The sequence below is a fragment of the Serinus canaria genome, chromosome 7 (assembly GCF_022539315.1).
Source record: "Serinus canaria isolate serCan28SL12 chromosome 7, serCan2020, whole genome shotgun sequence".
Lineage (NCBI taxonomy): Eukaryota > Metazoa > Chordata > Aves > Passeriformes > Fringillidae > Serinus > Serinus canaria.
In genome coordinates, this window is record NC_066321.1 from 21,418,892 (window position 1) to 21,441,490 (window position 22,599).

The 22,599-nt window shown below is 49.9% G+C and overlaps 2 protein-coding genes across 2 annotated transcripts; both read left to right on the top strand.

Annotated features, from left to right (window-relative positions):
- Positions 1 to 2,128: 2,128 nt before the first annotated feature.
- On the top strand, positions 2,129 to 11,078 carry HOXD3 (homeobox D3). Its single transcript, XM_030241814.2, has 4 exons — positions 2,129 to 2,657; positions 3,354 to 3,437; positions 6,665 to 7,210; positions 7,648 to 11,078. The coding sequence occupies exons 3-4, from the start codon at positions 6,715 to 6,717 to the stop codon at positions 8,397 to 8,399; spliced, it is 1,248 nt and encodes a 415-aa protein (XP_030097674.1). The 5' UTR covers positions 2,129 to 2,657; positions 3,354 to 3,437; positions 6,665 to 6,714; the 3' UTR covers positions 8,400 to 11,078.
- Positions 11,079 to 16,197: 5,119 nt separating this feature from the next.
- HOXD1 (homeobox D1) lies at positions 16,198 to 17,039 on the top strand. The gene is made up of 2 exons (XM_050976632.1): positions 16,198 to 16,657; positions 16,778 to 17,039. Exons 1-2 carry the CDS (start codon positions 16,225 to 16,227, stop codon positions 17,029 to 17,031), a joined length of 687 nt encoding a protein of 228 aa, XP_050832589.1. The 5' UTR covers positions 16,198 to 16,224; the 3' UTR covers positions 17,032 to 17,039.
- Positions 17,040 to 22,599: the final 5,560 nt, after the last annotated feature.

Below are 22,599 nucleotides of genomic sequence, written 5' to 3' on the forward strand. Positions count from 1 at the left end.
AGCGTTGCTGCGGAGCTGCCCCCGGCGCAGGCTCCCGGCCGCAGCTGGTTCCAAATACCTCCTCTGTCTCCTCTGGGAATTTCTGCGCGCTGGGATCATCCCGCGGAATTCACCTTTTTCCCCCGCTCCGCCAGCCCCGCGGGGCGCGTAAGTGCGGGGCCCGCGGTGCGGAGCGGCGCGGAGCGAGCGCGGGCTGGGCAGCGCGGGCGGGCGCGCAGGGCGCGGGGGCCGCCCGCCCCACGGGGCCCGGCGAGGCAGCCCCGCTGCGCGGGGGCGCGGGGAGCGCGCCAGCCTCGGCCCCGGCGCGCTGCTCTGCGATCACGTGGGCCAATATGCCTGTATTTTAAGGCAGTGCCTATATTTCTGATTATAAAGGGATTTCTCCTGCTAGCCCCCAAAATTCATCAATGGCCGCACGATTTAAAACCAAAACAAAACAAGAGCCGGCCAATTGCTGTCGTTGGTTCCAGGAGGCTGATGGCTAAAGGGTTGTGTGTTGATTTTTTTTTTTTTAAAGCCCAACAAATTCCGATTTCCACTCGCTCTCTTTTATTGGTAGTTGAGCCTGAGCCTGTTTTCGTTCTATCGGGAATTCTGGTGTATGGAAATATTTGTAAAACCGCAAGATCAGGTTTAGGAGAGTATTGTCTGCAGACAAAGGGTGAAGGATATGTTCTAAGAACTGCAAGCGCAGATCCTGAAAAGTGAGGAACCCAGGTTTATGATAAATTGATACACAGGTAAGCAACTGCATGACAAAATGGGACGTTTAACCGCAGGGGCTGTATTATCTCCTTTGCTCAGAGACGGTCTGGAATTTGTTTGCAATCTCTGCCCATAGTGGCTGCAAATGTATGGAGCGGTCTCCACCTACTTGAACGTTTTAAGCTGTATCTTCTTTTTATTACGTTCTTTAAATAAAAAGTGAACTCATTTCCAAAAGCTAGGGGAATACGTTTAACCCTATCCTTTCCCCAATTTTCGGCGGTTTCAGGAAGGGAATTACAAATAAGCAAACAAACGAGGGAGAGAACTTTGCTAGATGCTCCCATTGCCAAAGTGAGATTGAGCATCACGTTAATGCGTTGCCGTGGTTAGCCGGGCAGGGGGTAGCCGTGCTGATTTGTAAAGGGCGATTTAAAATAGGCTCATCGGTAATGTAGCCCCTACATAGGATCTCTCAAATGTTCGTGCCAAGTGTCTTCCCAAACCTTTTTCCCTTCGTGTTCCTTAGTGGCTGTTGTGTTCCTCCCGCAGTTGTTTTAGTACTGCTGTTACCAGTATGCTCATGCCTTCGAGTTACACATGCGATTTGAAGCACGGCTTGATATTTATCTACCGAGAAGTTTCTTGCCCTGCATTTGTGTGGTTTGATCAATAAGGCGGTGGGAAGATGCCTGGGGGGGACCGGTACCTATCTGGGCGGACTGGGGTCTGGAAGCGACCACACAGCTTCCCCGCCAGCACTTACAGCTCAGCTCCGGCTTGGGCTGTTGCAACTAGCCCGACTCTCCCAGGAACGCCTGTTTCTACTGACTGGTGGCTTGCCTGGAGCCCGGGTGAACTCTCGGTTATGTCTGCTGTAAAGCCCCTGCGTAAAGCCCAGCGTTGTGCTGTCGAGCGAGAGCGTGTGTAAGGTTGGAACGGACCCTGCCCTCCCCGAGTCACCCGGGCGAGTCCTCGGTGGGGGTCGGAGTGCCCTGAAGGAAATAGGGTGGGAGGCCAGGGGAGAAGGAGAAAGTTAGGGTGTTTGTTTATTTATTTATTTATTATTTTCAGTTGCGTGTTGCTCTGCTCGATCAGAAGTTAAAAGCACTGAACATTTTTCTTAGTTGTATGCCTCCAAGCTGCTGGCCTGCCAAGTTAGTCAGCTGAATCCAATTACTGCAAGCAGCATTTCATTTGGCTCGATGGAAGCACTCACTTATAACTTCACCTAAAATTTCAATAATACCTATATTGGTCCCACGCCTGAATAATTCTAAAGATTTCCCTGGGTTCAGCTCTGGGAACGTCTTCTCTGAGCACTGGGAGATGAGCACAACCCCAGCGTGCTCAGACTCCTCTCCCCACAGTACAAACTTTGGGGGTTATTCCTGTGGCCGTGGAAATCTTGGTATTTGGCCAAGCTCTGGCTAAATAAAGCATGTCTAGAGCTAGAAGGCTATCGCTTGTGAGGCTGAGAAGCTGCTTCGGAAAGGGATGAGAAGTCGATAATTAATTAGGCACAAAATGAAAACTTACCGTGTTAATCAACAGCGGCTAACAATGACTCGGTTTGCAATATTATGATCTCTCTGCTCAGGGGCTAAGGTGCAACCCACTTTAGGTTGCCTTCATACGCTGTGTAAAGTGCTATTTCTAATGGATTCTCTTTTAAAAAAATAAAGCACTTAAAGTTGACGTACGCCCACGTGAATACATTATATAAGACGTTACCGGGACAGGCCTGGGCCAGGAACCTGAGCAAGCATCATGTGTAATCATGAAGCTCCACTTCCCTAACTCCAGTTTGCCAGCATAAATTAAGGTGATTTGGAAGGGGAATGTAGCATCCTACTGAGTTTGGTTAGGGAGAGAGAAGACTTGGTGGAAAGTTGTAAGATCTGTTGTGTTGTGAGCTATCGGAGGCGCTTCCGTTGGTTGTTCATTAAGTGGTGAGTTATTGCTATACGAGCCAAAGGTCATTTCAAAGGCTTATGGTGGCTAGATATCGTCTTTATAATGACCTGGGCTTCTTTGTGGGGGATTTTCTAGCACTCTTAAGTTCTTAAAGTCCTGAATCGACACATTGCACCGACAAAGGCAAAATACTCATTTCGAGACACAAATGTTTGCAGCGCATTTTCAATGCTGGGACTTCTTCGCTTATCTTTCTCTCGGTCTTATTCGGTATCTGGGGGGAGAAATGGAGAGAGACCCGCACTAGCTTCGTTTCCGCGGAACTCCTCGCGGGCCGTGGGTACGGGCGGAGGGAGAGGCGCTTGCGACCCTCGAAGGTGCCCGCAGCTCCCCCGCAAAGGCGCTCCCTTACCCCCCGTGCGCTGGCTGGACTGGCTGCTCGGGAAGGCAGGCATGGGTTCGCGGGGCCCGTCAGAGCGGCTGCCGCAGGCTGCCCTGCCCGGCTCCCACCCGCAACGGGAGTATTTTGCACTTTTGTTTGCTCCCAGCCTCTCTCAAAGCTCTATTAATAAATGAAGAGAAACATCTACCCTTTGTCTGGTAAAAGATCTGACGCGGACGGAAAGACACGGTGAGAGGCTGCGGACGAGATGTGCATTTATTAACAAAGTCCTAAGGAAGAAAGTCCAAAACAAAGCAGTTTCCGCTGAGAGTTATCACTTCTGTTGCAGGTCCGTGCCCACGGATTATCCAAAGGAACCTGAAGATCCTACTCTCACAGTTAAAGTCAAAAATCAAGAAAAAACGTAAGTTTGGTGAGTTCTCTAAATTTCCTTTTCCATCCATCTCTCGCTTTCCCTATCGCGACAGGCCCGTCGCAGGGAGCACAGCCCGGCCCGTGCCCGCCGAGCGGGGAGAGCTGCTCGGGCGAACCCGCCGGCGGCGGCACCCGGCAGCGTCCCGCACATCACCTAAAGAACGGTCCGCAGAAAGCCCCGCTGAAAACTGCCCCTGCTCCGCGGAAGTCGAGCCCGGCTGGGGAGCAGCCAAGGCCTGGACCCAGCCGCGGGGAGCGGGTGGCTCCCGGGGGGGCTCCATAGCTTGTTTAAGAGGCCCCATGGCGGCCTCCTCTCCGTGTCTCTCGCAGGGCCCCTTCGCGCTCCCTAGGGCTCTCAAAGACGAGACATCCCCGGCTCGGGCGCAGCCCCAGCGGTGGGTGCCCAGCTGCCCTGCTTGCGGCCGGGTCCGGCTGCGGCCCCAGCGCTTTCCTTATATACAGGGCTGCCCCGGCCGGCGGCCGGGAAACGTGCCGAGAGGGGGATTCTTTTGCCGGGCTCCCTCCTACGCGCCGGCTGCTTTGCACTTCTGAAAGTGCCGGGGCTTGGGAAGTGTTTTCCTTTTCATTCCTGGCCGGAGCGTTTACTGCCACGGCGCTAGCAGTCATAAATTTTGCTACAACCGCAATGACAGGTGCATTGATATGCACCCTGAGAGCTCCGGCTGCTTTAATAACCGCTTCGCTGGCCGCTCTCACCGCCTCTTATTTATTCGGTATCATATTAGATATTGATCCGAAGCAGAATTAAGTGTAGTGGAAGTTTTAGTAGAGAACTGCTTAATATGAAAGTGTCGGGAGGAGAGTGGCTGGCAGCGGCGGGCCGATGTCAGCCTGGGCCAGCCGGCTCTGCGCACACGCGCGGGGGGACGCTGGGGCTCCCAGCTGCTCTCCAGGCAGAGCCGGGAGAGGCTCGGCATCCCGCAAAAGCACTGGGACCAGTGGCAGGACAAAAAGTCCCATTATCATGTGCGACGCCTAACAGTTCAGATGAGGTTAACCTTTCTGGAGAGGAAGAAGGGAAATCTGAAACACAGACATGGATACTTTGCGGTTTCCTACCCTCGGTGCCTGCAAACCCACCTCCCACGGTTCGGCCTCACCATTTGGATGTCACTTTTTTTCTTTTTTTTTTTTTTTTTTTCTCCCTGTAGGATCTTTCTGGCCAAACCACCAAGTGTTGAGCCCCTGCTTTGGTGTTACCTATAAAAACATCACCCCGGGCCTTTCACTCGTGGAAAATCAAACCCTGGATAGGTCTCCCTCTCCCTCTTTCTCTCCCTCTCTCTCTTTTTAAGATCTAAAGATGAGCCACCAAACAGTTGAGCATTGTCCATGTGATTTATGGCCCATAGCCTCCTTTTTAGGTTCAAGCAGAGTTCACAAGCAGTTGGTATTTCAGAAAAGAAATAAGGCTTTTAACAGCTTAACAGCAATATTCTTTCTTAAGATTCTGTGTATTCTTTTGGGAACTATATTTCACAAGGCATATAAAAGCCTACGCTTAAGGCAGTGTTGTGCTAACAAAAGTCCTCAGTCCAGACCGGTCCCGAAAATGTAGATGACAGAAGTGGGAAAAGAGAGACAGAGTTACTTGGACAAAAATACTTCCAAGACTCGTCAGGATTATCACATAGTATTAAAATTAATTTCTATAGCCACCGTCCATTGCTGCAGACTTTTTAAACAAAAATTTTCCAGGAGAGAGAAACAGTTCCCGTTTTGTCAGCTACACAGATTATCTCAAGCTTTTGTTTAGGAAAGAAAAGGATCCCGGCGGTCTGTGACATGGGATAAACCGCCGAGAGCGGCCGTGAATCGCTCGCTGAGGTTATTTTGACTTACAGAGATGTGTTTTCGATGAATTTTAGAGAACAGATCAACGATACTTGACGGAACCAACGGTACTTGCGAGAGAAAGAAGTACTCTCCTAATATTGCATAGGTATAGGCAGGAGAACTATAATTGTCGGACATCTTTCAAAGATTTCTAGCTACTTTTCTCTGCTATGTTAGTAGGTTTAAATCCTGCAGAAAGACAAGGAAGTCTCAAGATATGTTGATTTACAGACTTATATTGTCAGGTTAAGTATGTGCTAATTTACAAAATTACCAAAAGTGTCAGAGAAAGCCCTATCCCACAGGGAAAAAAAAAAAAAAAAAAAAGAGCAGGGACTATTAAAAAGCCCCACGAAAACTGCAGAACAGTTTCCATCTTGTACTAAGCGCAGAGAAGTTTTGGGAGCATCAAGGAGAAAGGTAACAGCACCCTGCCTCAAAACATCTGCCCTAAGGGGACAGTGCGCTTTCGGTGGGAGCAGCCTCATGCGGCAGCCGGGGGGCGGGGAGGGGAGCGCCACAAGTTTGCAGGCCCAAAAAAGAAAAGAACCCTCTAAAAATTATCTCAAATTTCTCAGGTTCTTTCTACTGGGTACAAATAAAAGGGACGAGAAACGTTGGGTGAGGGAATTTAATTCATCACGGAATTAAAATAGGGGAGCTGACCTGCGACTTCCTTTATAGTGCAAAGTAAAGGCAGTGAATGGCGCCGGTTATACTTTAACTCTGGAGGAATCCGGGGAAAGAAGAAGGGCGGGTTTACAAAGGGGACGGGATTTTTTCTGCCTCTGCCCGGCCGCAGCCCGGGCTCCATCCATCATGTCAGCCGTGCAGGGCCGTGCGCACGCGTGCCGGGCGGGGGGCGCGATGCTCTCGGCCGAAATGGGCCACTGGGTCTTTGGGGACACCACCCAGCACAGTTGCTCACTGAGAGCCCTTGCCTACAACCGCGGGGTCCAATCCAGCCAAGCTGGAGCGGGAACGGTCCAAAGGCAAAACAAAGCCAATAAAACATCCCCCAAAACGCTTCAAAAGGTGGCCTGTAGGATGTCCCGCCAATGTGCTCCGTTCCCCCTCGCACCATCGCTCTCGGGTGGCTCTTTCCCTGCAGTGCCTCGGGTCCTTCCCGGGTGTACTCTGCTCTCTCTCTGGTGTGGCCTGGTTTGCCCTGACTCCTGCCTGGTGACCGTGCTCCTCCCCTTTTATCCCCTGGCCCTTCTTTGGGTCCCCTGCTCCTTCCTTGATGTCTCCCGGCCCTCCTCCGGATGGGAGGCCGAGGCCGAGGGTGCCGGGGCGCGGGAGGTGCCGGAACCGGCCCGTTTGCCCCTCTAAAAGTCTCTTTTGTGTCCCTGCTGTTTCCCTGCCCAGGTGGCTGCGAGTGGCCCGGGCCGAGGACGTGAGGCGCGGGGCGGCGGTCAATGTTATTTGAGCGGGGGCCGCGGGCCTCGGCGATCGCAGAGCAGAGGATGCAGAAAGCCGCCTACTACGACAACGCGGGGCTCTTCGGGGGCTACACCTACAGCAAGGCCGACGCCTACCCCTACGGGGCGGCCCACCAGCCCTACGGCCAGGCCGGCCTGGATGGCGAGTACACCGGCTCCGCCTGCTCCGTCCAGGGCTCGGCGCCCGGCCGCGCTCCGGCCCACAAGGGCAACGAGCTGAGCGGGAGCTGCATGCGGCCGGGCGGGGGCGGCCCCGGGGGCAGTCAGCCCCCTGGGATCGCCGAGCATCAGCCCCCGGCCCTGCCGCCCTCCTCCCCGCCCAACCCCCCTCCCAGTGTGCCCCCTCCGAAAAAAGCCAAGGGGGGCCCCAACTCCTCGGGCTCGGCCAGCGCCACCCTCAGCAAGCAGATATTTCCTTGGATGAAGGAGTCCCGGCAGAACTCCAAGCAAAAAAGCACCTGCGCCCCCCCAGGTAGCCCAAAACCCCCGCCCCGACCCACTGCTCGCCCGGGGAGCAGGGCTGAGTCCCTCGGGCTGAACCCCTCCGGCTGAGCCCCCTGGCTCCGGGCCTTGTCTCTTACTCCTCTAGCTGCCATCGCCCTCCTGTCCCCCCACCCTACCCCGCTGAGGGGTCCCAGCCCTGGCGGGCGCTGCCCGTGGGACAGGCTGGGGGCGGAGTGCCGGGGACGCCTGGACGGGTGGCCGCCGGTGTCTCTGGGGGGAGGCAGCTGCGGGAGGGTGTGTATGTCGGGCAGGGAGGAGTGGGAGGCCGCCCCCGGGCCCTCTGCACCCCCTCCCCGGGAGCCGACAGAGTGAGAGCGTATGGCAGGTTTCCGAGGGACCCCGGGAGGAAGGGGGGGCTGTCTTTCGTGAGGGGAACCAATGTCTCTTTGTGGCTCTTCTCCGCAGGGGAGAGCTGCGAGGACAAGAGCCCCCCCGGGCCGGCCTCCAAGAGGGTGCGAACAGCCTACACCAGCGCGCAGCTGGTGGAGCTGGAGAAGGAGTTTCACTTCAACCGCTACCTGTGCCGGCCGCGCCGCGTCGAGATGGCCAACCTACTGAACCTGACCGAGCGGCAGATCAAGATCTGGTTCCAGAACCGCCGGATGAAGTACAAAAAGGACCAAAAAGCCAAAGGCATCATGCACTCCCCCGTCGGACAGTCCCCGGACCGCAGCCCCCCTCTAAGCGGCCCAAACCACGTCGGCTACTCCAGCCAGCTCCCCGGCGTCAACAGCCTCAGCTACGACGCGCCCTCGCCCACCTCCTTCGCCAAGTCCCAGCAGAGCATGTACGGGCTGGCCGCCTACACGGCGCCGCTGAGCAGCTGCCTGCCGCAGCAGAAGCGCTACGCGGGCGCGGAGTACGACCCCCACCCCATGCAGAGCGGCGGCGGCGGCTTCGCCAACCCCAGCCTGCAGGGCAGCCCCGTCTACGTGGGGGGCAACTTCGTGGACTCCATGCCGGCCTCGGGCCCCATGTTCAACCTGGGGCACCTGCAGCACCCCTCCTCCGCCAGCGTGGACTACAGCTGCGCCGCCCAGATCCCCGGCGGCCACCACCACGGACCTTGCGACCCCCACCCTACCTACACGGACCTTTCCTCTCACCACACCTCTCAGGGACGGATGCAGGAGGCGCCCAAGCTCACGCATCTGTAGCGGGGCGGCGGCCAGCGGGTCCCGCTCCCCTCTCCATTACCTCACTTTTCTGACGGGACAGTGTTACTGTGCTCTCGAGTGCCAACAGTATTAGTGGATTTGTCTCCCTTAGCAGCTCCCTTCTTTCCTCCGCAGCCCCGAGTAGGTCCGTGAGCAGGAGCCTTTCTCTTAGAGCTGTTTTAAGCATGACAGTGCAATATACTGCCAACCGAGGGACTGATAAGCTGGTAATGATGTACTTGAAGGTAAGTCTTAGAGATGCTGTAGTGTTAGCAGCGCGTCATGCTGAGGTGTTTTAGACCAGTCGTGAGCCGTCGGAACTCGCCCGCGCGTAAGCTTATTTCAGAGAAGTTAATTTATGAGTTCTTCCGTAACGTAAGGATCGCATTGGACTAAATGATATGTATTTATTATTTTAAGCGAGACATTTTTTGTATCACTGATTATTTATCCTCGTCTTAATGTATTTATGTGGGTATTTGTAGAGTTTCTTCACCAATACTTCGGGAGAGGGATTCAGGTCCGTGGTGACTTACATTTCACCTATTTAGTATAATCGGTCTGAGGTAGTTGAGAGAGTAGTCTTGAACAGTTGTAACAGTGGCTGGTGTTTGTAGTTTATGTAAGGATTAATTAAGACAGCAAGTCGTAAATCATTAATAGAGTAAAACAAACTGTGGCATCACACAAAGAGCCGTTACACTTAAAAAAATATTGAAAGTATTTTTAAAGTATTTATTTCTAATCGGCTGGCCCCACTCGAGAGCCTCCGTGGCTTGGCTGGCAGCTGGCTCGGCCGCGTGAAGCCACCTTTAGATGGAAGAGCAGCCGCTTTGAGGAGGCGATCTACAAAGAGGGGCTCTTGGCCATCTTGTTTCAGATCAAATCCTGCATATAAAAACCTCGGTGAGGTTAACGTTTATTTATTGGCTGGGTATGTATCGCGCATATTATTTCGGTGGGCTGTTTTCTTTTCTTTTTTTTTTTTCTTTTTTTTTAAATTACACTCTGGCTATCCAAAATAGAAAAGAAATTAGAAGCTTAGAAGGCAAAAAAAATTAGAAATCCTCTGATAGTGCTAATTTCATTAGGGTCTCCATAGCAATCCGCGCAGCAGCTGCCACCTCCTTTGTTATTTTTATACTGTTGTCTTTATACTAACCATAAATCAATTTTTAGACATCTTTGGAAGGCCGAGCTTTTCCTCTTGCGTTTTTTTTTTTTTTTTCATAAATATAAACTTTGAAAGAAAATTGACAATCAGATACACACAGCCGAAGGGAGACGCTGAGACGGGGTGCGGGCAGTGGCTGGGCGGTGCCGCCGCGCTCTCCCGGTGCCCGGCAAGGACAGTCCCACCAGGCCTGACCGCGGCAGGGGGGCACCGCCACTTCTCCCTGCCACAAACAGGACAGTTAACACGGGGAAGAAAAAATTAAAGTAACAAGAAGATAAAAAAATAGGAAAAATAAAGGGAACGATGCCCTGAACCCTCGTGTTTCCTCCTCTCTAGTTACACGGCTGTATTGAACTCGCTGGATTTACAGAGATACTTTTTTTGTAAACGCTGTGATTAAAGTCTCTTCCTGACACTACATATCGCTCTGAGAAGACTATTCTTGTCTCTTTCTAAAAGTGTCGAGTTAAATATTAATCCAAACTTCTCTATTCCCCACCAAAGCGTCTGATGCATCGCTTTCCAGTTTGACAAACACTGCAGCTCCTACTCCATCCTCTAATGACAGACCTGGCATTCCTATTTGTGAGAAATATTTTGCCACCTCTCATCCTGGTCAATACAGACAAGTTTTATTTATTCTTCTTTTCTTTCCCATCCCTGCTTTCTTCCTTGCCATTTGCTATTTTTGTTCAGCTGAACACTAATGATTCAAAATATTACTTAGGGTTTTGTTTTCCCCTCTGTGAGATTTCAACAATGCTGTGCTACAGTGAAAAGTGTATCTTTTGTCAAATTCCACTTTTAACCAAGCAAATTTGGATATATGTGTTACAGATCTGTAAACAAACCAGAACAGAATAAACTTCTTTGTTTGGAGACATATTTTAACCCTTTTAAGCCCTAAAATTGTATTCTATGGAAGTTTTCACACAAATTGTTTCCTAGAAGCACCACCCAGGAGTAAATAAAACATACAAACAACACAAAAAGTAATGCTAGACACCACTTGTGATTTATACTTCTGTAATATGCCATAAATATATAAATATGTTTGTCTTTCCAAAACTTTCCACAATCAGTGTGTCCACAAACAAAATTCTCCACTTAGGTTTTTTGTGTGTTCTTGAAACACAATATATTTTTGCATCACCTGCTTCTGTCTGTGAAACAGCAAGGCACCACCATTTCTGCAGGACACCGAGTGTCCTCCTCCCTTTTGCTTTGTGCTCTGTAGGCTGTAAGTCAGTGTCTGCCCCGACTTACACTATTAGTCCTTCATTAAATCCGGTAAGAAGGAAAAGGCTGTTTAGAGATCTGGGGAAGGAAGGGAATTCAGAGGAGCCCTGACCACAACCACGGTGTTACTGAGGCCCACTGCCCTGAATTACTTTCATGTTGCAGAAAGACGGGGCCAGCAGCCATGGTTTCCAGGGGGGGAGGAGGAAGAGCTTGTGTGAGGGAGAATCTTCTTGTAAATAAACTCACTTTCTTCCCCGTGACTCTGGCAGAGGTGTCTTCTTTGTAATGCAATAGACTTCCATGATGATAACCTAATTATTAGAAGTAATGTAACTTTAGCAAGATTGCTGGCATTTTTACAATGTTTGTACAAGCATCAGCAATTTAGAGGAGAGATACACTTTGGCACAAGCCAGACTTTTTCTTGGCCCATCATTTAAAGCCCATAAATTATAAACAACCCCCTTCTACACTCAACAGGAGCTCAGCTCCTTTGCAACAGCATCTGATGTGATGAACTCCAGTCACCTATTTAAAACACAACTAGTCAGCCAAGGCCAGGCCTGGGCTGATCTTACCTTTGCCTTTCTATACAAATAGGAGGCACAGCACTCCTTCCTCTCCTTACCTGCTCCCTCCATCTGCTCCAGACCCATAAACGGGTCAGTGAGCCAGGCCCTCTAAATGCTGGCAGTGATGTTGCACTATTTGGGATAGGCAGCTGCTGACAGCACTGGTTGAGAGATGTCAGGGGTGCACAGAGCTTCAGTGAGGCCAAGCAAATTATTTTGTTCAGATCAGTGGGGTCTGGGTCTCCACTTTCTGGTTTGGCCTTTACAGTAACCCACCATTTAATGGCATTCCATTCGTTTCCCCAGTGCAAAAAGGAGCTGAGGCTTTGTGCTATCTCCATGTAGTCAGTGCAGGGCTGAGCCACCCCTTTGCATCCTGTTTCTTTCTGAGGGGGGGCCCATCAGTGTCCCACTGTGCATGGCCTGGTTAGCAGCACCAGGGCAGGGGACCCTAGACAGCCAGGGGCTTCCAGGGACGCCACAATTTGTAGGTGCTACTTGTGTTTGGCTGGAAGAACAAAGCCAAATGTGTCCTGCTCCATTAGCAGCAGTTCCTGAGCAGACACTGCAGGCTCCCAGCCCTGCTCCATGGGCAGGCCAGGGAAGGACTCAGGGGCACCTCCGTGGCTTCCACTAGAGACCACACCAGGGTCATCTGGGGCTGCAGGCAACCTTGTCCAAAGATGAAGAGGCTGCAGCTGGCTGCACACTCCAGGAGGCAAGGGCATGCAGGGAGGAGGCTGGCTAAGAAAGAGGGAGCCCACCAGTATCAACTAGAAGTCCCCTGACTTTCTTGAGGGCCAGCTGGGTCTTTTGGACTCCATGGCCAAAAGTCTGAAGGCAGGATCTACCACTGGGGTGTCTGCACCCCTCCAGCCTCATGGGAAGCACTTTGAAACAGCCTGCAGGGACGTCCAGGCATAGAAAGGACTACTTCACCAGGGGAAAAAAAACAGGGTAAAGGGGATGGGGCTGCTGGTTTACCACTGGGAGGGTGCCTTGCTGATAGCTGTCAGCTGAGGAGAGAGGAAAGGAGCTGCAGGTTGTGATGTCATCCTTCTACATGCCAGCCTGCTGTGCATTCCCAGCGACCACACACAATGGCAGCCTGGCAAAGGCACAGTGTGCTGCATGGTGGGCAGGCCCAGGTGTCCAGCACCCCACTGCAGACCTGCCTGGGAACACAAGATGGAGCTGGGTGGGCAGCACAAAGGGGCTGGTGCTGCCAGGGCAGATAGGGCTGTGGTGGTTGGCTGGGTGTCACGTGATGTTATACATTGATGAACAAGATACCTCTGCCTTTAAAAGGTGCAAGATAAGCTGGACCAGAGCTCTGTTGGCTGCAACCATTTTCCAGGGATTGAATGGCAAATTAATCCCTGAATGGGCAATGTCTCTCTGTTCCCACGTGAGAGGCAGCAGTGGGTACCCCGTGGTGCTTGCCTGGAGTGGGGCTGCCAGGGGAGTGAGAGGGCTGGCTCTATTAAGGGTCATCAATCACACAAAGAGCACTTTGCACTCGACAGTGGGTCCTCCTACTCCTGCTTGGACCTGAGCCAGCTGGGACCCGAGCAGAAGCCCCATCAAGCAGAAGCAGAACACAGTCCCAGAGCCTGAGAGCCATGGAGTAACAGGGCAGGACTGAACCCCTTTGGTCACTTAGGCTAAGCTACAAAATGGAACTCAGTGAGGTACCTGTGCCTGCACATCCCTAAGCCTCTGCAGATGCTGCTCAGGAGCAGAGGTGAGTCTTTGTGTCTCCTTTTGGAGCCCAGGGTCCTGAAGCTTTCTGAATGTTCTGGGATGAATTAAAGAAAGGCTCAGCTGCAATGACAATAAGCACAAGGCAGAGTGAAAACAGCAAGGAATTTGTACCAGACAGGATGGACATCTTCTGGGTAAAAAGACTCATGAGTGTAGGATTTGAACACTTATTTTTTATTTGCTGATGTGCAGTTGTTCTTGCAACAGCTGAAGTTTTGGGAACAGTAGGCAATCCCATGCTGAGTGAGGTACACAGCCTCAATCTTTCCTCTAAGAAACATTTTAGGATCTTTGGGAGCAAGAAAGGTAAGAGAAGACAGAAATCTTGGCTGTAAACTCATTGACATCTATTTTGCACCCAGCAGCACAGCTTACCTTGAAGCCTCTGGGTTATCACTATGTGTAATATTTCTGTGCCACCAAATTCACAGCCTTGGGACAGGAAACAGGGCTTTACATGGCAAGGGGCCAGCGTGGATTCACTCTTCAGAGCAAATCTTTACAGAAGAAGGGATAGACTATCCTGTGTGTTCATTTACCTCCCAGCCATTCTCAAATTGTTTCTGACAGCATCATGTTCTTCTCATTCTTTTTTTCCCCCCACTTTTCTTCTTCCTTCTTTTGGCTTCCAACGAGTCCTTCATCTTTCCCATTAGACTCCTTGTGAAAAAAAAAACATCTTCAGTCACTCTATTCTCTATCACTGGAAGTTAACTTTTAAAGTCTGAACACTGAAATTCCTGCATGTAGAAAAAGCCCTCCCTCTAAAGCCAGAGCATCAACAAGAGATGTTTTGCCTGTGTTTAGCCACTGATTTCTGCTTTTGTCACCCTTGAACAGTCCTGCCAAAACAAACAGGTAATGAACAGGAAACTCATAACAGCATCCAGCTGGGTAAATGGAAAGATCGTATGTTGGTGTGAACACAGACAGCTTTTCTAGCATTTAGAACAGTCTTAGGTGTAATTAAACCAGTTGCATTCTGCAAACACAAGACCCAAGTAAAGCAGCAGCCCTGTTCTGAAGCCAATTTTCTTTCCTTCACTGCAGGCAGGAATTTTTACAGCAGGGGAGACTGAAGAGCACAGGTGCTCTGCTGCATGGACAGCCATTCTCTGTTAAAGAGAAAACCTGGTGTTCCCAGGCTTCTGATTTTACAGAAGATAACATTTTCCAAACTGCTCTGATTGCCATGGGAGTGCTGATAAAGTTTGCATCATCCAGAATTTAACCCCTCCCTCAAAATGTATGTTTCCTGACAAAGTGTGTTTGATTTAAACTGTCCTTCTAATTTATACTCATGCCCCCTGAAAACAGAAATTTAGATGATACTCCATTATTAGAGTATAAGGGCAGCACAGCCCCTCAGAGTGAACACGTCTGTGCCAGGAGAACACTGAGTGTCAGGACTCTGAGATTTCAGTGACTGCAGTGTCTGTAGACTCAAAGTTCAAGCACCATTAAGACATAATCTGTACAAAGACAGCCTTTGCTCTGCAATAGTTGGTTTATAGTAGATGAACAATATTATTTGGGGAGAAAGTGGGGCTGGTAGGAGGCCATGTCACTGATCAGAGTCCCTGTGCAGGGAAACACTCCCATACCTTTGCAGGATGTGCATGCCTGTCCTAGCAATGTGTCCTCTCAGGGCCCCTGCAGGAAAACCCCAACACACCTGCTCTGAATTCATCAGCTGGGTGTAATGGTGGAGCTGAGCTGCAGAGCACAAATCTCCATGGGAAAGAGTTGATACTGAGTCAGTGAAACGGTCTGATTATGTCTCCCCATTATATCCTTTTCCTGTCACCAGACTGGCCCTCTGAAATCCAAGGGGATCCAGTGGAATGTTTTCTTCTCTGGGGAGTCCGGTTGCCTTCATAAGGTTGGCATCGTGCTTGGTCCTTGCAAAATTTGTGGCCTCTTCCTGACCACAGCAAATGGCACTTTTGCCAAGAGCTTGTAGAGCTCCTTGAGCTGTTGAGTGGAAGGCACTGGATGATGGATGAAGGTATATAAATTTCATGCTTTTATTTAGAAATAAAATGTATTTTTTAATAAAGTACAACCCTTGCATTTCCCAGTTGACTTCACATCCACCTACTAAGAATTAGAAACTTGCAAGTCTAATTCAAAGCAGCTTGATGTAGCCCTTCTTTGTGTTCCTTGTATGCCCAGTGCCAAGTCACCAAATCCCAGGTGTACTCTGCCCAGCACAGCCTTCTGCTCTTCTGAACTGCACTGACACATGGTTATCAGCTGAGGCATTGGATGAAACCGATCATTACCCAAATCAAATATCAGTGTGGCTCAGATTGGATGGTCAAGTGTCACTTGGAGACGTTTAGGGAAAGATGATCACGTCAGGAGTCCAGATTTCACCTCCTTCACCTTGTTGCTGTTTCCTGCCATTCTGGGGGATTGAAAACCAAGAGAGAGTTGGACTATTTGGCAGGGTAGAGCAACTTGGTGCTCTCTGCCAGCTGTAAACACTCGGTAAACAATGCCGAATCGCCAAGGGAAAAATAAAAGTCCATTAACGGTGTGAGCCTGTTAACCGTGAGGAGATTCATTTTTGAGAGGCTGCAGAGCACTTATCTGATGGAACGAGACCATTAAGTGTCATGAGGTGCAGTAGCACCCCGCCCCTCGCCCCAGCCTCCGGGTGGGGAGACCTGGGTGTGCCCGCGTGGGCTCCCGTGGGAGCCCTCAGGAGTCTGGCCGGCTGCAGGGCAAGGGAGAGCACAGACCTGTACCGGGACCGGCGCCTGGATAGCGGGAAAGCACCAGCTCGCTCACCTTCGAAACTCCCGGCAAACGTCCCAAGGGTGCGGCGACTCCGTCGAGCCCAGGGGGACGGCCTGTCCCAAGGGAGTCCCGGTGCGGCGCGGCCGGACTGCCCACCTGCAGCCCCGCGCCAGCCCCGGGCAGGGCAGCTGGCAGCGCCCGGGACCCCGGCTCGGGCTCGCCCCTCCGGGCTCCCATTGGCCGCGGGGCGGGACGTGCCGCCGCGCTCCAGGGCCTATATTAGGGTAATATTGCCCCGGCGGGGCGCGGTGCTGCCCCGAGGGTCATGGACCTGGGGTACTTTGCTCTCGCCTTTCCGCCGGGGCTGTGCCGCGGTGCCCCACAGGTCCCGTACCCCCAGCGAGGGGACGACGCCTTCCTGGCTCTGGGCACCACGGCCAGCGCCGCGTCCCCCCCGCAGGCGCTGGGATACGCGGCCGCTGTCCCGGCGGCGCTGGGCCCCGGCGGCCGGCCGTCCCGGGGAACCGGACCGCCGGGCTACGCTACGTCCATCCTTCCCGGGAGCGGCCGCTCGCCGCCGCCCGACCCCCAGCGCCCCTGCCCCTGCCCCTGCCTCGGCGCGGGCGGCGGAGAGCTCCGGCACCTCTCGCCCTGCCCCGGGGCCGTCCCCGCGCCCGGCTGCCCGGCTCCCGCGGCGGCCCCGGCGGCGCCCCGCACCTTCGAGTGGATGCGAGCGAAGCGGAGCCCGCCCGGGAGAAGTGAGTGGGGCGGCGGGGAGCGGGCGGGGGCTGCTCCCATCCCGGCTCCCCTCTGCCCTTCTCCTGCCTCCACCCCATGCCTTTGCCCCCGCTGAAGCGCGGTGTTTTTCGGCGTTGCAGGCGGTGCGGTGCCGTGCGGGGGGGAAGCTCCCGCCTGCTCCGCACGCACCAGCTTCAGCACCCGGCAGCTCACGGAGCTGGAGAAGGAGTTTCACTTCAGCCGGTACCTGTCGCGGGCCCGCCGCCTCGAGGTGGCCCGCTCGCTGCGCCTCCGCGACGCCCAGGTGAAGGTCTGGTTCCAGAACCGCCGCATGAAGCAGAAGAAGCGGGAGCGGGAGGCTCTGGCCGCGGCTGTCCCGGGCGGCCCCGCCTGAGGCTCCGCCGCTCTCACGGAGGCGCCCGCGGGGACGTCGGGCTGGGCTTGAAGCTGCGGCCGGCGGGGCACCGGGTGTGCCTTCACGCGGGACCGCTTCTGTGCTGTTCCACTCTTTTTCTGTCGCAACTTTATGTACACTTTTATTTATGAGGATTCAGGGAAAACCGCCGGCCCGGAGCGCCGCTGCTCGGTGTCGGACCGGGCCGAGGCAGCGGGTGGGTGCAGCTGGGAGTTAGCGGAGAGCACCGCTCCCCCAAGGCAGGGCAGCGATCTGCTCTGCCAACTCCCCTGGGCTCGGGCGGAGGTGGGTGCGTGGAGGGGCTGCCCCATGCTCCCGACCCTTTCTCCGTTTTGTCTTTAAAAAGACAGATCCATGGGCTCAGGCAGAGTTGGTACAGAAGGGGAGAAACCCCAAGAGGGCAGAGCAGGGGAGAACAGGGAAACTTCCTCTTACAGGAAGGGTCAGGGATGGTCACGGCATGAATCCAAGATCCTCTTTTGAAAGAAGTGTCCTTGTCTTCTGCCCTGCCCTTTGCAAAATTGCTGCAAAAAAAGAGGCTGTTTTTCCTTTCATTCATTCATTCATTCATTCATTCATTCCCATTTCTTTTCCTGATGTGACTGATTTAGTAAAAAATCTGTTTTTGACAGAAAAAACTGCGAGGTAAAATTTGAAAAGAAATAAAGTCTCAAGAGGAGCACCTCTTCCCTTTTGAACTGCAGAGGTGCTGTATTTCCCATGCAGAAGCTCTGAGCAGCCCAGGACTGGCCAGCAGCCACTCTCCTAACTCCCAGCTCCCCTCACATGTCTGTGCCCTCTTACAGCATCTAGGGCCAGAATCAGCTCATTTAGCCCTCTCAGTCTTCACTGTATCTCATGGTCAAAAAATTGCATCATTATAAATCTCTTTGCAACAGATCTCACCACATGCAAAACCTCAAGATCTGTTGAAACTCAGAAAGGTGATTGGGTTTGACCAAAGACTAATGCTGGCAAAAGGGAAGAGGATTCCTGGATCTTTTGCTTGGATACTTGCACAAAAGACTGGCAATGTTCCCATAGATAAAATAACAGTATCAAAGTGGACAAAGGAAGACTTTTTTCCCATTTCTGCATGGGAAAGCCAAACAGCAATGTGGAGAGGAATGACATCTGGCTTCACGTGCAGGTGATTCAATTTATTTGTGAACAGGACTTTTATTTCAGACAAGCCTCTTTCTGCCCTGGATTTCTGCTGAGTGTTGGACTTTGGGGTGAAAACCCAATTATGGGATTAGGGGAGACAGGCTTCAAGGAGACCTGTGGAATGCACTGGGTCCCTGTCTGGAAGCCAGCCCCAGAGACCAACAACTATTTGTCTGTGTTGGATGCCTGCTGGGTAAAATGAACACAGAGGGAAGATGAAGATGGATGTCTCAAGTCAAATAGTCTGCAACGAAGAAGATTCTTACTCTTTGTAATACTTTCCATCCCCCCAGGTGCCCTTCTGCTTAAGGATTTCTTCTGAAGACTTCTGCTGAGGGACTGGGAAGCCACTGCTGATGGAAGCTTCAGCAGAGGTTGGTGGCAACCCTGGGAAACTACTCCTAAAAGCTGGGCAGGCAAGTTATGATGATGTTGTGGCAACAAGTCCATGGCTAAATGGGGCCAGGAGCCTCCTTGGCAGGGAGATGGATGTTCCCCATAGGGAACATCCAAAGGAAGGGACTTCCCAGGACAGAAGGGTTGTCACACACCGTATCCTGATGGTTCTGGCAAAGGACAATACTGCTAGAGGCTCATGGTTGTGTGTGCACACAGGCACATTTTTGTTCTGTACATAGAGTTATGGTTCATGTCCTTTGGGCTGCTTCACTTCAAGGCATAGCCCTAAAAATTCCCAGGACTGAAGTACTTGTGTGAAACTAGCTGCAACCAAAATGTGTGGTTTGCAGTTCTTCATTAAAGTAATGACACCATACAAGTGTTTATACTGCAGGCTGATCATTCATTAAAAACCAGGAAATAATATTTCTGCCACCTTTTTTTTTTTTTGGAAGGTGCTACTTAAAGCAGAATAAAGCAAAATCTGGTAAAATTAATGAAAATTTGAATAAATCAGATTTGTTTTGCAAGTCGAATTTTAAAGGCAAGTTCACTACTAACCAGCTCTTTTCTGCAGCTGTTTTAAAGGTACATTTTTATGAACTACTCTGTTACTACTCTTTCATTTTTTTTTTCTTTTAATACTACAAATGAGCATAGACATACAGATGGAATAACCCATTTTTTTCAGAACAAGTTTCACATACAAACTTTAGCTGTATTTTCAGTTGCCTCCAAATTTTTGGCATGTCTATGGGGTTGCTTGTTTGTCAGCCTTTTGTATTCCTAATGATTTTGACTTTTGTGCCAGGCACTTCAGGCCAGAGGAGTGCTTTCTGTACTGCTGGCACACTCTTGCACTACCAACATGGAAATAAAGATTCTCATTGATTTTGGTGGTGCTGGATCAGACCATTAGAGCACAATAAGTCTTTTACAATGAATGTTTTCATGACATACATCTTCCTGAATAAATAAATACATCCTGGCCTTGTAGCAGTGCACACTTCTGTATCCATCAAAATGACAAAGACCAAATTCACAGAGATTTACTCTGAAATTAAGATGAAACCTTATGACTCTCTTAAGGCAGTCTGAATTTGGTGGTATGAGCACAACTGTATTCTGTACTTTGTATTAATTGTGATTTCTGATCACATGACAGGACCAGTTTAATTGGATCTTTCTCTTCACAAACACTTCTAGCTATATGAGGATTAGATATTTCTCCTTTGCACTGTTCTGTCAGCAAGCTACCCAAAGGAAGGAGCTAATGCAAGTCACGTGCCAGTTCTTAAATAATTAAATAAAAATGCCTCTGATATCCATGGGTGCACACATGAGACAAATAAATGATAGATAAGGTCTAAGATTCACTCATTTAAACTTAATACCGAGAGTTGTGTCCCACACATGCTCAATTTGATGCCTAGCAGTTGGAAACAAGTTTTAGGTTTGGCAGCTAATTGCAGGAGCACAAGCTGAAGTTTTCACTGCAATTGGAACAAAATATTCCAGACTGGACTCAAGAGATACCCACCACCATATAATTTTTCACAAATTATGAAACTACTATTTCCTGGCCTTATTTTTCCTCAGTCATCATCAGAAACCACAGAAAGACCATTCTCTTTCAGTCATATATTAATTTTTGCCTACTGACTGTTGCTCAAAAGGCCCCGGGCTACAAAGGGATATGAACAAAGTAATTTTTTATGTGTTCCCATTTTGCCTCAAACAGAACAAAAATATTGATTTGGAAGGCTTCTAAGAGGAAAAAAAAGTTGTAAAATTACTGTTCCTAAGTGGTATATGTGAATGTAGAGATTTAATATCTTTTGGATAGGTAAATGAGAATAGAAGAACGCACCTCTTTGAAAACCAAGTTTAGGCAAGAACCCAGGCTTGCCTGGGTATCTGTCTTCCCAAGAGGACCAGATTTAGTATTTAGTTACTGCTTGGAATTACAGCACAGGGAACACTTTGCTCAGGGTTAAACCAATGACTCTGTTTTATGCTGTGAGCTGCATATCCAGGTTTATTTTGACCATGCAAGTAGCCAGCAGCAAGCTAGAAAACAAAAATATGCAACCCAACCCCCACATTTTAATCTGCTTTTGAAAGTGTCCCTTTCCATTATTTATTGGTACACCCTGGAACTGTGGTTTATGCAAATAATGGTACAGATTGCTAGCAGAGGAGAACAGACTATTATTTCCTCTAAGAAAAATCTTTGCAGACAAAATTACAAATTGCAAACACCTCCTTGGAGTTCCAAGAACTTGTCTCTAGCAGCTAAGAAATCGAACTTCTGATTTGTCCTGCACCACTCTGTTAGCCTAAGTGCCAGGGAGCCCCCAAGAACACTTGCAAATTCCTGATGACTGAAGAGAAATAGGTATGGAGAGAAAGCCCAGAAGAGACATGGCTGTTACCAGTTTATCATTAAGAGGTGACTGAAGTTTAGGGGACACACATTCTATTCTATTTGCAATATATGGCTACATACAGCTGTCTGTTGATGTGATTCACTCAATCTCAACCATTGTTTTTTATAACTTTTCCTAATGTCAGTGAACTAAGGAGTCCCTGGCAAAGGAAAGCCACCCTGATAAAGAAAGGTGAAACAAATGACAAATCATTCTTCCCCCTATCATAACAACATCTGTTATGTACTTAACCACATCTCTAAAACGCCCCCAAATAATTCTGGGAAATATATAGGGAAAAGATGCTTCACAGAGCCAATGTCTTGCTGCAGTTTAGCTTTATCTGGAAGTCTTTCACTGTTCTTGAGCACCAGCCAAGTGAACAAAGTAACCCTCAGCTGTAAATCTTCCTTGGCTGTTTAAGCCAATTTACTCTTACATAGAGTGTTAAAATCTCTGCTAGAGTCCTGAGAACTTTTGTAAACTGGACAAGGCTTCCTTTATACTGAAAAAATTTAGACCACTGGTCCACAAAAGAGCTTTTCATAAACAATTTTGGTACTCTTGTGTTTTTGTTTCTTCAAAAGACAACAGCCACTGGTGATTAGCAGATTGAGAACCAGCAGTTTAAATAAACAAACAAACACAGGAACAAATCCAGTCAGTTTCTTTTCTACTAGCCTAGCAGACTTCCCACCACCTGGAGAACAGATCTTTTTTTACTATGCTTCACCAGAAAGCATAGTGTCGCAAATAATAACTCAAAAAAATTAATTTTATTCTGAAAAATGTGGCATTTTTAACCAGGATGGTGTATCATGCCTTATGGAAGTGTTCAGCAGGTCTAACTCAATCAGTCTGGCCTATGGCCCTGACCTTAGAGTGAGACCCCTACACTGACCAGCATGGGGGACACACTAACCTGGGTGCTTGAGCCCTTACACAGAGAGCAAAGACCTTAGCAATGCACCAATTCATGCTGCTGTGGGTGAGCATAAAATGCCACCCATGTGTGAATTCAGTGGATCAGGAGAACCATTCCTTCTGCCCACACAGCCAATGAAAAACACCTGTAACCCAGTAATATGATTTTGGTGACATTAGCACAGCAGGAGAATCGGAGAGCTAAGGCTTTCCTGCCATTACTCTTCATCTTAGTGGCTGTGCTACACTAAATCTACATTCCTAATGCCTCTTTTTATGTTCCTTTAACAAGTAAGCTAGATTAAACACTATAAAGTTTAGAGTGGTATTTGAAAACAGATAAAAATATCACTAAATTTTTTAATGACTACTCAGATCCGATTTTGCCCAGTTACTGTTCAGATAATGGAAATAGTTTCTAATCCTGGCAACCTCTAGTATTTGATCCATATCTTAAGCATAGATATTGGTATAATTATTTTTAATACACAGACATTTATAGATTTATAAATTACCCAATTTATGTGGAGTGACATTTTCTTCAACATCCAAGTGTATCAAATCCAATGATAATTAGCAGACAGTGATAATTATCAAAAGGCTATCAATAAAATAATCTATCTTTCCC

Excerpts from the sequence above, each read along its gene's own strand:
- HOXD1 (XM_050976632.1), top strand. The coding sequence starts at position 16,225 with ATGGACCTGGGGTACTTTGCTCTCGCCTTTCCGCCGGGGCTGTGCCGC. Across the intron at positions 16,658-16,777 it reads GCGGAGCCCGCCCGGGAGAA|GCGGTGCGGTGCCGTGCGGG; the intron begins GTGAGTGGGGCG and ends TCGGCGTTGCAG.
- HOXD3 (XM_030241814.2), top strand. The coding sequence starts at position 6,715 with ATGTTATTTGAGCGGGGGCCGCGGGCCTCGGCGATCGCAGAGCAGAGG. Across the intron at positions 7,211-7,647 it reads AAGCACCTGCGCCCCCCCAG|GGGAGAGCTGCGAGGACAAG; the intron begins GTAGCCCAAAAC and ends TCTTCTCCGCAG.